Source organism: Artibeus jamaicensis, unplaced genomic scaffold (assembly GCF_021234435.1).
Source record: "Artibeus jamaicensis isolate MK-2021 breed Jamaican fruit bat unplaced genomic scaffold, CSHL_Jam_final contig_558, whole genome shotgun sequence".
Lineage (NCBI taxonomy): Eukaryota > Metazoa > Chordata > Mammalia > Chiroptera > Phyllostomidae > Artibeus > Artibeus jamaicensis.
Genome location: NW_026521886.1, coordinates 4116365 through 4129649, shown reverse-complemented (window position 1 = coordinate 4129649; position 13285 = coordinate 4116365). Strand labels below are relative to the sequence as shown.

The 13285-nt window shown below is 39.7% G+C and overlaps 1 protein-coding gene across 3 annotated transcripts in view; it reads right to left on the bottom strand.

Moving 5' to 3' along the window:
• Window positions 1-13285, bottom strand: part of RUVBL1 (RuvB like AAA ATPase 1) — a 94214-nt gene that overhangs the window by 38523 nt on the left and 42406 nt on the right. For all 3 annotated transcript variants that reach the window (XM_037139651.2, XM_053670302.1, XM_037139650.2), the window contains one exon: window positions 9442-9574. In XM_037139651.2, coding sequence (XP_036995546.1) covers window positions 9442-9574 — 133 coding nt within the window. The remainder of the gene's footprint in view (window positions 1-9441; window positions 9575-13285) is intronic.

Below are 13285 nucleotides of genomic sequence, written 5' to 3'. Positions count from 1 at the left end.
TTTGAGGTTCAAAAACAGGTACAACTACACTATAAAGTTAGAATAAAGACAGTCATTAATTTGGCAAAGGAATGAAGGATGGAGAGTGGCTAAACACAAAATACTTTAGGTTACTGATAATATGTTTTCTAGACTGGGTGCTGGTTTCATGGGTTTTGAATTTATGATGGTCCACTGAGCTACATATTTATAATCCATGTACTTTTCTGTATATATGCACAAAATCACCAAGTCACCTTAAAAAGAGATATTTAAATAAATACTAGTGGGACCTAAAAAGAACACTAATGGCTTTAGTGAACACTGCTCTAAACCTTAGCTAAAGTATAAAGTCACCATTCTTACTTTTTTATCCCCCCTCACTCAAGGACACGCTCACTTATTTCAGAGAGAGAGGAAGAGAGGAAGAGAAAAAGAGAGAGGGGGAGAGAAACATCAAAGAAACATCAATCGGTTACCTCACCCATGCGCCCAACTGGGGACCAACCCATGTCCTAGGCAGGCACCCTAACCAGGAATTAAACCTCCGACCTTTCAGCTTGCGGGAGGATGAGCCAACCAACTGAGACACACAGGCCACAGCCCTTTTTAAAATGAAATAGATAGATAGGAAAGGAAAGGAAAGGAAAAAAGGAAGAAAGAAAGAAAGAAAGAACTCTTTGAGGAGGCTTTTTTTTTTTTTTTTTAAGAGAGAAACATCCATCGATTGCATCCCACACACACTCTGACCAGGGTTCAAACCACAACCCAGGCTGGAAAATCGAACCTGCAGCCTTCTAGTGTATGAGACAATGCTCCAACAAACTAAGCCACCAGGCCAGGGTCATGGTCCTTACCTTTTAGAATCACCTGATGCTTCTACAATTCCTCATGTCTTGCCCACTTACCTATGAATCTCAGGGATTGGGAGCCTGCCATCATTATTAGTCTAAAGCTCCCCAGATAATCACAATGTATAGACACAGCTGAGAACCACTCATCTAAAGAATAATGAACTCCGTTCATCTCACAATGTGAAGACATAAACTACTGACAGCAGGAAGCCCAGAGATGATTTTGGTGTCCTCATGATCAAGCCACCTCTGTTCTGATACTGGAAATACCCCAATGGCAATAAGAAACACTGCCAATAGTGTCGATCACTTTCCACTTTTAAATGTAGTCATTATCATTGAGTCGGTTCATTTCTTTCCCCAGAAACCCAATTTGGACAAAGACTATCTCAGATATTAAAGTTAAGGAAAGTTTTGTTCTACCTTCACTCAATCTGATAGTTTACAAATGGAAGTTTTGGAATGACCCCAAAACAGAGGTTACATTTCATTTTTGCCCTACAAATCCTTAGTTCCTGAAAATCAAGGCAAAAATTTTCAAAACAGATGTATCAGATTTTTGACAAACTTAGAAAATTCTGTACTTTTCAAATAAACTGATTATTAAATCAAAACTTTTATATCCCAGAGATACATTTCTTCAAATGGAATGTTTCCCTGTATTTGCTGTTAGACAGCTATGACATGAATTCCTCAACTGGGTAGAAAAAGGCATTCCTATCTCTCACTAGTCCATTTTTGTTTAGAAGTTGTTTTGTAGTGACACGCAAGTAGAGGATGTAGTTGACAGACAATGAATGAAATAGGCTGTTAGCCAGGAAAGAGGCTGACCTGGCTCTATTTCTGGCAAGGACAATGCAAATGACACAGGTTTCATCTGCTGGCTCAGGTTTCTAAATCCCTGACAGGGACTTTCATCATATCAAGGAAACAGCACAGACTCCTTCCTATTTCTGACTCCTTGCTTTTTATTTCTGGTCAGCTTACCCATTTCTACCCTCCCCCACCAACTTCAAAGGAATTCAAAGGCAGAGAAAGATTTGTACAGTTCCTTTTTAAGATTGTCAGTGACCTCCCTTTTTATTCTATAGCAGGGTCAAGAAATTTCTCTTTGCATGGCTATGATCAAAAGAACTGCACTACTCCCTCTAGCAAAAAAGAAACAAATAGCAAATTACAAAATTTATGCCTAGAAAATTTACCTCTCTTTTTTCAAATGTTAAAATATTTAAGGTACCTTTAAGCAACCTTAACACATGCACTCATGTAAAGGTCAGTTTTGTCAGATTTTATCAATGTCAAAAATTTTTTTAAAATAAATAAGAATGCCTTTTAAGAAATACCCATAACTCTAAGCAACGAAGAAATAGCCAAACTTTCAGATGCACAGTTCAAAACACTGGTGATCAGGATGCTCACAGAACTGGTTGATTTTAGTCACAAATTAGAGGAACATATGAAAGCTAAACTAATTGAAATGAATGCAAATGCACAGGAAACCAATAGGGATGGAAAAAAAAACTGGGATTCAAATCAAGTGAGTGGACCAGAAGAAAGAAAACAATGACCAAACAGAAAACTATGAAGAAACAAGAATTCACAAATATGACAAGAGGCTTGGGAACCTTCAGGAAATCTTTAAACGCTCCAACATCTGAATTATAGGGGTACCAGAAGGGGAAGAGGAAGAGCATGTGGAAAACATATGAACAAATAATGAAGGAGAACTTCTCCAATCTGGCAAAGGAAATAGATTTCCAGTAAATCCAGGAAGCTCAGAGAGTCCCAAAGAAGTTGGACCCAAGAAGAAACACATCAAGGCACATCATCATTACATTAGCCAAGATTAAAATGAAGGAGAGAACCCTAGAAGCAGCAAGAGATAAGGGGACAGTCAACTACAAAGGAGTTCTCATCAGACTGTCAGGGGATCTCTCAAAAGAGACCTTACAGGCAAGAAGGGGCTGGAAAGAAGTATTCCAAGTCATGAAATCCGAAGACATACAACCAAGATTGCTCTATCCAGCAAAGCTTTCATTTAGAATGGAAGGACAGATAAAGGGCTTCTCAGATAAGATCAAATTCAAGGAGTTCATCACCACCAAGTCCTTATTATATTAAATGTTAAATAGACTTATCTAAGAAAAAAAAGATAAAAATATGAACAGTGAAAGGACCACAAACTCGCAGTTATTAATAACCACACCTAAAACAAAAGAAAACTAAGAGGACAGCTAGATCAGGAGCAGAACCATAGAAATCAAGATCACATTGAGAGTTAGCAACAGGGGAGTGAGAGGAGAAGGTACAGAAAATAAGTAGCATAGATGGTAGGTAGAAAGTAGATAGGAGGGAGGGTAAGAATAGTAGGGGAAATATAGAATCTAAAGAACTTGAGACACGTGGTCATAAACTAAAGGGGGAAAATGGTGGGGGAAGGGGTGTGCAGGGTGCAGGGGAATGAAGGGGGGAATAGAACAACTGTAATGGCATAATCAATAAAATATAATAAAAGATGAGGGCACCCTACTTTTAAGGAACTTGCATGCTAATGACAGCAAATGGACAATAAACCATGAGCAGATTTAAAAAAGTAAAATAAATATAAAAAAATAAAATTAAAATTAAAAATACTTTAAAGATAATGAAGGAAAACTCCCCCAATCTGATGAAGGAACTAGACATGCCAAGCTCAAGATGCTGGGAAGGTCCCAAAGTAGTTGGATCCAAGAAGAAACACAGCAAGACACATCATAATTAAGTTCCCTAAGATTAAAGATAAGAAGAGAATCCTAGAAGCAACAAGAGAAAAGGAGAGAGTGACCTACAAAGGAGTTCCCATAAGACTGTCAGCTGATTTCTCAAAAGACCTCTTACAGGCAAGAAGGGACTGGAAAGAAGTTTTGGAAGTCATGAAAGGCAAGGACCTATATCCAAGATTACTCTATCCAGGAAAGCTGTCATTTAGAATAGAAGGACAGATAAAGTGCTTCCCAGATAAGGCCAAGTTAAAGGAGTTCATCATCACTAAGCCCTTACCATATGAAATGTTAAAGGGACTTATCTAAGAAAAAGATGATCAAAACTATGAGCAGTAAAATGACAACAAACTCACAACTATCAGTAACTGAACCTAAAAAACAAAAACTAAGCAAACAACTAGAACAGGGACAGAATCAGAGAAATGAGTTTCATATGGGGGGATTATCAGTGGGGAGGGGGAGAATGGGGGAAGAGGTACAGGGAATAAGAAGGGTAATTGGTAGACACAAAATAGATGGTGGGGGTGGGGGTGTGAAGAATAGTAGGAAATGGAGAAACCAAGGAACTTATATGTACAACCCTTGGACATGAACCAAAAGGCAGGGGAATGCTGAAGGGAGGGGTGGTGCAGGGCAGAGGGGGATAAAGGAGAGGAAAAAAATGGGACAACTGTAATAGCATAATGAGTAAAATATACTTAAGAAAAGATTTTAATTTTTTCTTCCTAGCTGGTGTTGCTCAGTGAATTGAGTGCAGGCCTGAAAATCAAAGGGTTGCCAGTTTGATTGCCAGCCTAGGGCACATGCCTTGTTTTAAGCGAGGTCCCCAGTAGGTGGCACAAGAGAGGAAACCACACATTGATGTTTCTCTCCCTCTTTCTCTTCCTCCCTCCCCCTCTCTAAAAAATAAATCTTTAAAAAAGATTTTAATTTTTTATTTACTGGTCTTAGAGAGAAACAGACAGAAAGAGAAACATCAATCTGTTGTTCTACCCATCCATGCATTCATTGGTTGATTCCTGTATGTGCCCTGACTAGGGATCAAACCTGCAACCTAGGTGTATCAGGATGACATTCCAAGAAACTAAACTACCTGGCCAGGGCTAAAAATGCATTTTAGAAGTACACATATTTGAACCAGTTGTAACATATTACAAAGTACCTCATTAATTAATGAATTATATTAAATATATGGCACATGTTCACTGAATTCTTTAAAAGTTCTCAGAAGATGTAAAACCCTGAAGAGGATTTCCTGTGAGCCATTTCCACTGTGTTTCTAGATAATGATGTAAAATCCAAAGAAAATACTTCACGCAATAACACAAGCTGAACCTTACAAATCCAAATGTTGCTAACAAAGTAAGACACACCTAGAGTAGGTTCCATTTAAAGTTTAAAGGGGTAAAATTCAACCACACTGCCTAGGGATACACACAAGGATATACAGGGTTATGATGACCACAGAAGCCACTGCCATACAACTGTGGCACTCTGCAGGTACACATGGGAGTTGTGAGGGGCTATGACCAGAGGATATGAGTGACATCTGCAGTGCTGGCTGTGCTCTATGTCATGAGATGAGTGCTGATTCCATAAGCATTTACTTCATAATTAATTGTTAAATTGCAGGTATGTCTTACATACTTTTCTATATGTATATTATATTTCAGTTTAAAATAAGCACCAAAACTCCAATGTTTCATGGTAAAAAAAATTTTTCCAGCATGAAATGATTTGCAGTTTAAAAAGTCATTATTCTAAGTAACACAAAACTGCCTACAGACACAGTTCAGTGTCTCTGGTCTAAAGCAAGAGTCCCAAACCCCAGTGCTTACCAGATCCTAGCAAGGAATATCAAAAAGCAGAGCAAGTCTCACAGATTAGGGCAAGCAAAAGTACAAGCCTGCTCTGAAAAAGGATAGCACTCATTTAGTGTAGACAGACAGCAGCAACTGGTATGTGTGGAAATGGAAGCTTCTTTCAAGAAGACAGAAAGAATGGCTTTTCCCCTTTTTAAGTATATTTTATTGATTACGCTACTACAATTCTCCCATTTTTTCTCCCCTCCATCCTGCACACCCCTCCCTCCAGCATTCCCCCCCTTAGTTCATGGCCGTGGGTTGCACATATAATTTCTTTGGCTTCTCCATTTCCTATACTTTCCTTTTTTCTTTAAGATTTACTTTTAGACAGAACGGAGAAAGAGAGACAGAAAAACATCAATGTGAGAGAGAAATATCAATGAGGTGCCTCTCAGCCTACAATCTAGGCATGTGCCCTAACTTGGGAATCAAACCAGCAACCCTTTGGTTCACAGGCCAGTGCTCAATCCACTCAGCCACACCAGCCAGGGCTCATATATATACTTTTCTTAACTCACCTCCCCATCTATGTTGGGCCTACTAATTATGCTTATTCCCTGTACTTTTTCCCCCCATCCTCCCCCTCCCCACTGATAATCCCCCCATATGAAACTCATTTCTCTGATTCTGTCCCTGTTCTAGTTGTTTGCTTAGTTTTTGTTTTTTAGGTTCAGTTACTGATAGTTGTGAGTTTGTTGTCATTTTACTGCTCATAGTTTTGATCATCTTTTTCTTAGATAAGTCCCTTTAACATTTCGTATGGTAAGGGCTTAGTGATGATGAACTCCTTTAACTTGGCCTTATCTGGGAAGCACTTTATCTGTCCTTCTATTCTAAATGACAGCTTTCCTGGATAGAGTAATCTTGGATATAGGTCCTTGCCTTTCATGATTTCCAAAACTTCTTTCCAGTCCCTTCTTGCCTGTAAGAGGTCTTTTGAGAAATCAGCTGACAGTCTTATGGGAACTCCTTTGTAGGTCACTCTCTCCTTTTCTCTTGTTGCTTCTAGGATTCTCTTCTTATCTTTAATCTTAGGGAACTTAATTATGATGTGTCTTGCTGTGTTTCTTCTTGGATCCAACTACTTTGGGACCCTCCCAGCATCTTGAGCTTGGCATGTCTAGTTCCTTCATCAGATTGGGGAAGTTTTCCTTCATTATTTGTTCAAGTATTTCTTGCCCTTCTTCTTCACCTTCTGGCATCCCTATGATTCTGATGCTGGAACACTTAAAGTTGTCTCAGAGGTTCCTTAGTCTCTCCTCATTTTTTGGAATTCTTTTTTCTTCATTCTGTTCCAGCTGGATGTTTATTTCTTCCTTTTGTTCCAAATCATTGATTTGAGTCCTGGTTTCCTTCCCTTCACTGTTGATTACCTGTGTATTTTCCTTTATTTTTCTTTGTATAGCCTTCATTTCTTCCTTTATTTTTCAACCATACCCAACCATTTCTGTGAGCATCCCGATTACCAATGTTTTGAACTGTGTACCTGATAGGTTGTCTATCTCCTTGTCACTTAGTTATTTTTCTAGAATTTTGATCTGTTCTTTCACTTCAACTGTATTTCTTTGTCCCAGCATACCTGTTACACTGTAAGAGGCGGAGCCTTAGATATTCACCAGGGCCAGGCAACCCACTTCGCTGCATCATGGCACATGTTGGGGAGGGGTCTGAGAGAGAACAATTCCTCTTGTTCAGCTCTGGACCCACTTTCTGTCACTTCCCTTACTTCCTACAAGTGGATTGAGCCCTTGCAGGTGCTGATTCCCAGGTGAATGCATTTGTATACATTCTAGGATCCCATGGGCCTCTCCAATGGACTCTCCGTGGGACTGGGAGTTTCTCCCACCTCTGCAACCCCCACAGAGTTTTACAGCCAGAAGTTTTGAGCTTTAGTTCCCCACACTAGAACCCTGGGTTGCATGGTTTGTTTCACTCCCCAGTTGTTTCTCCGAGCTTATCTGCACACAAATGTGACAATGCCCAGTCCCCAGCGGCTGCCTCGTCACACATCCTCTCTGTCTGGGTTCCCATTCTGCCCTTCCTACCAGTCTAGATAAATGTTTCTTCTTTAACTCCTTGGTTGTTGGACTTACATAGTTTGATTTTCTGACAGTTCTGGTTGTTTTTGTTTTTAAATTGGTTGTTATCCTTCTTTTGGTTATGTCAGGAAGAAAAGAGTATCTACCTATGCTTCCATCTTGGCTGGTCCAGAAGGAATGGCTTTTATATGACATCTCCTAAACTCTAATCACTGGCAACTATATAATTCAAATTTTATTTTAAAAAACACTGTGTAAATCAAACAAAATATGTCCACTGCCAGAAAAAGACCAAGGGCTATCTTACTATACCTAAAGGCTTCTGTTTCTTCTTTGCTTTGAAGTCCATGCCTTAAAGTCCACCCCCTTCTCTCATTCAGAAAAACTTCACTGAGCACCTATTATGTGCCAGCAACTAGGGCAACGAAGATAAAAACTGCCCCCTATATCCACTGTACACTTTTAATGAATATCCAATCTGCTCCTTCCTATACCTTCCCATCTCCCCAAAATGACAAAACCTGGGAGAGTAGGCTAATATATTTGTTTCTTCTCTTTCTTTCAACCCCCATATCTAATCCTTTAGAAAATTCCGTCAGCTCTGTCATCCAACTATATCCAGAATCCAACCATTTATCAACTCTACCACACCACCCTGGGCAAAGCTATCGCTTTCTCTTACTCAGACACTCCTCATAATCTCCCTACTTGTACCCTCGCCCTCCTTACTGTCCACTCTCCATACCCTCACCAGAGAGATTCTTATAAAACCAAAACTATTCTCCAATTACCACTCCTTTTCACTCAATGAAAAAGGCAAAGCTCTAACCATAGCCTAAGGCCCTATAGTATCTAACCTCTCAACTAGACTTTAGCTGTCCTGAGACAAGGATCTGTGCTAAACAAATCTATTATTTGTTAAACTTTAATAATTTCCTTGAAGTTTTTTAGTAAAATTCCTTCTTCAGAATATCTATCTTTGACAATCAAAGGGACTAGTAAATGGTTCAGGTACTGACAAGAGTTCATAACCCCTGACTCAGCAACTATATTCTAGAGATAAACTAGCACATGTGCAGAGACACAAACATTTCTTAACAGCTAAAGAGGAATAAATTATTTCTACACCTAGATGTGAGGAAAGCTGAGATTTTTTCCAAAGCTAGGCCAGCAGAAATGAAGCCAGAAGTCTGCCCCACAAGTCCTTGCTCACAGGAGGGAAATGCTCAAGAGAGAGACCATTTTCTCTTCACAGCAGACCTTCAATGCATGGGCTCTAAAATCTGAAAATTAGGTAAAATTACACTATTACTTACTGGATGGGTCACTGCAGGCAAATTATTAAACTTTTTGAGTCTGTTTTATAAGATGTTAAATGAGACTTGAGAGCATCCCCTTAGTGGATGGAAAGGCTATAATTAATGCAAGGGCCTAGCACATAATAAACACTCAATGTGGTAGTTCCAAGGTATATGAGGCTGGCACCACTAGCCTCAAAGCTCTGCCTGTGACCAAAGAGTATCCCCACTCTCTGACAAGCCATAGTTCTTCTGGCTCAACATTCAGAACCAGAGGCACTCTGGCAGCATGACACATAATGCTTTTGGCTTAAGACCAAAACCTTTTCAATGGACAGTCATGTCTAAAAGCATAAAAAGGCTGTCAGGACAATCTGACTTGTTTTTTAAAAATCACTTTATAGACACTTGTAATTTGTTAGGTTAAGAACACCAGTCCCATAGCTGGAGCCTACATTTGGTGATTGTTAAAGCACCTGAATTAGCAAAGCTGGGTTTTTGTTCTGTTTGCAAAGTTAACGCTAACGGTGCCAAAAGAAAAAGAGCAGTGCAACAAATACAAATCATCAAGCCATTTTCACAACCATGAGGCTTCAGTATACCATTCAAATGAGAAGCCTTCCTCCCACAAACACGATACTCACCAATGGCCCTGCGGAAGTTCTCCATCAGCACTTCGGTCTTCTTGATCTCCGTCGAGTAAACTTCACTCCCCACCATGGGACAGAAAGGCACCTTACTACCCAGCTCCTGAGCAATAGCCAGAGCTAGAGCTGTCTACAGAAAACAAAGAAAATGAACTTGTTTTACATTCTTGAAAATATGATCACTCAGAGATATATGCTTCCAAAAAAAAAAGATTAATCCGGAACAACTGAAAATCTAGTCCTTTTAGTTTAAATATCATTTGGCACGTTTTACACAATAAACATTTGATGACTCTTATAGATCTATAACTTAAATGGCATTTTTAACCACCCTTGTAATTAGAAGTTATTTACTGAGACATAGTACAGACCTAACTCTAAATGCTTCACATGAGCTGCCCACTCACCCTATGAATTAGATACTACTAATACTCTCACCTCTTTATAAATGATGAAACTGAGACACAGAAAGATTAAATAACACATTCTAGGTGCAACACTAAAAAAGTTATAGAGATCATATTCCTATCATAATTAGTACAGGTTTCCAAAACTATTCCCTCTGTATCAAAACAGGATCCTTAACCTAATTACTCAGAACACCACTATTGGATCTTTGTGATAATTGCTTTCTGTTTATACAGGTACAAGAAGATAACCCACTGGAAATCAGTAAGTAATGTGCAGTTCACTTTATATAAAGCGACCTACACATAATGAATACATGAGATAGAATTCTGAAGCTATGTACTAGTCTTCACTTGAACATGCAAGTATAGTCAAACTACAAGTTGATTTTTAGTAAAATAACTATAGATGTCAGATACTAAAGAGAACCCCATATAATATATGCATGGTCAAATAACAGGTATGAAAGCCAGTCCTTCAAAGCTGGTACAAGAGTAAAAAATGCCATTTCCCATGCCATTTTAATGCCATTAAATGCCATTGGCTCCCCTGGAGAAAGAAAGAAGCCGTGCTGTCCCTTTTCCTCTCCTGGACTCGGTAGTCTATGTGAATGTCTCATTTTATGCATAATGACTTGGACACTGCGGGCCAGTGTCCACATCAGGTGTTTACCTCATTCAGGATGAAACATCCTCAAAGAAAAATATTTTGCCAGTGTGGAAGAAATGAAATAAAAAACTACAGAAGCACAAAAAGGCATCAAAATAGATGAGTTCAAACACTGTTTTGAGCAACAGAAAAAATGACTCAATAGGTGTATTGCATCCCATGGAGAGTACTTTGAAGGTTACTGAAGTTTAAACATAACAGTGCCTACATGTAGAAGGCTCTCAGTAAGTATTGGTTGAATAAATAAATGAATAAAGACTTCCTGCCATAGAAAATAGAAGTATGAGAGGATGCTGGGAAGATGGTGACGGAGTACAACAGAGCGGATTCTAGCTGCCGTACTCGTGGGTAAAAATCATGGCAGATCTAAACAGAGGGAATAGTTTTGGAAGCCTGTACTATACAGAAACAGCACAATAAACCATTGGTTACCCAGCATTAATGAAATTAAAAGACCAGAGATTGTGACCGACGCTGAAACACCAGACAACAACAGAGGCAGCCACGGGAGCCAGACAAAGGCGGACCCTGTGCCGCTGCCACAGCACAGGACTGGGCGCCAGGGAATAAGGTACGGGAGGTGGGATACTCGAGGCCCCTATGCTGCTGCCATAGTGACGGGCCTGGGTGCCGGGGAGTCAGCTACGGGAGCCAGACACTCGTGTCCCTGTGATGGGCCTGGGCACCAGAGGAGTCAGCTATGGGAGCCAGGACACTTGAGGCCCCTGTGCCGCTGCCATAGAGAGGGGCCTGGTCACCAGGGAGTCAGCTACAGGAGAGGAGACACTCGCGGCACCTGTGCTGCTGCCGTAGCAATGGGCCTGGGCGCCAGAGAAGTTGGCTATGGGAGCCAGGACACTCAGCAGTGGTAGGCGACCAGTGTGGGGACCAGCGAGAGAGTAGTTGGAGACAGAGAACATCAAGATACCTGAAGGAATCTCCACCACTGAAATTCACAGGTATTATACCACAGAAGTTCACACCATAAACCCAGGGAGTCAGAACAGATCACTTTTAGAAGCAGAGACTAACAAGAAGAGTCTCAAACAATGGGAAGAAGAGCACGGGGTGGTATAGCTCAGTGGATTGAGCGCAGGCCTGCAAAACAGAGTATTGCGGTTCAATTCCCAGTCAGGGCACATGCCTGAGTTGCAGGTCAGTTCCCGATAGGGGAAGCATGAGAAGCAACCATACATTGATATTTCTCTCCCTCTCTCCTTCCCTTCCCCTCTAAAGATAAATAAATAAATTCTTAAAAAAAAAAAAAAAAACCAATGGGAAGAAGAAACAATCCACAAATTAAAGAAAAAGCAGAAACATCAGTAAGAATGTTAGATGAAATAGAGGCTAATAAACTATCAGATAGTGAATTCAAAGCACTGGTTATTACGAAGTTCAAAGAGCTCACAATGAGCTATCAGAAACTATAGGGGAACTATAATTATCTGTCCGCAAACTACATCAAAATGAAAAAAGGAAATAGAAACCAAAAGCAAAGCATAAGAAGAAAGGAAGAATACAATTTCTGAATTGAAGAACACAGTAGAAAGTTGCAAAAGTAGGATCGATGAGGCAGAGGATAGGATTAGCGAGTTGGAGGACAGAGTAGAAAGCATCTCACAGAAAGAGCAAGAAAATGAAAAAAGAGGCTCAGAAAGAATGAAGAGAGATTAAGAGAAATGCAAGACAATATGAAACATAATAATATCTGAATAATAGGAATACCAGAAGGAGAAGAAGAACAAGGGATAGAAAACATATTCGAAGGAAGTATTGAGAGAAAATTACCTTAATTTGATGAGAGAAAAAGTCACAAAAATCCAGGAATCACATAGAGTCCCAATCAAGAGGAACCCAAGGAGGCCCAATTCAAGACACACCATCATCAAAATGGCAAAATTCCAAGACAGAGAGAGAATCTTAAAGTCAGCAAGGGAGAAAAAAGAAATAACATACAAGAGAGCCCCAATAAGGTTAGCTACTGACTTCTCAATGGAAACACTTCAAGCAAGAAGAGAATGGCAAGAAATATTCCAAGTAATGAGAACCAGAGGCCTACAACCAAGGCTACTTTACCCAGCAAGGCTCTCAATCAAGATAGAAGGCCAAATAAAGAGCTTCCGAGACAAACGAAGTCTACAAGAATACACCTCCACGAAACCAGCTATACAAGAAATATTAAAGGACTTCTTTAAGGAAAGGAAATGAAAGAAAAGAGGGAGACAGAGAGGAACACAGGTACAAAAGTGGCAATGAATAAGTACCTATCAATAATAACCTTAAACGTAAATGGATTACATGTTCCAATCAAAAGACACAGAATAGCTCAATGGATAAGAAAGCATGACCCACACATATGCTGCCTACAACAGACCCACCTCAGGACAAAGGACCATAACAGACTAAAGTGAAAGGCTGGAAACAGGTTTTCCAAGCAAACAGACAAGAAAAAAAAGCTGGGGTAGCAATTCTCATATTGGACAAAATAGACTTCAAAAAAAGGTCCATAAAGAGACACCCAGAAGGTCACTTCATAATATTCCAGGGAAGAATCCACCAAGAAGACATTAATATCATAAATATATATGCACCAAATGTAGGGGCACCCAAATATATCAAGAAAATCTTAGAGGACCTCAAAAAAGATATTGTCAGCAACACAATTATAGTAGGGGATTTTAACACCCCACTGTCAAAAATGGACAGATCTTCCAAACAAATTATCAACAAAGATATTGCAACATTAAACAACACCCTAGATGAA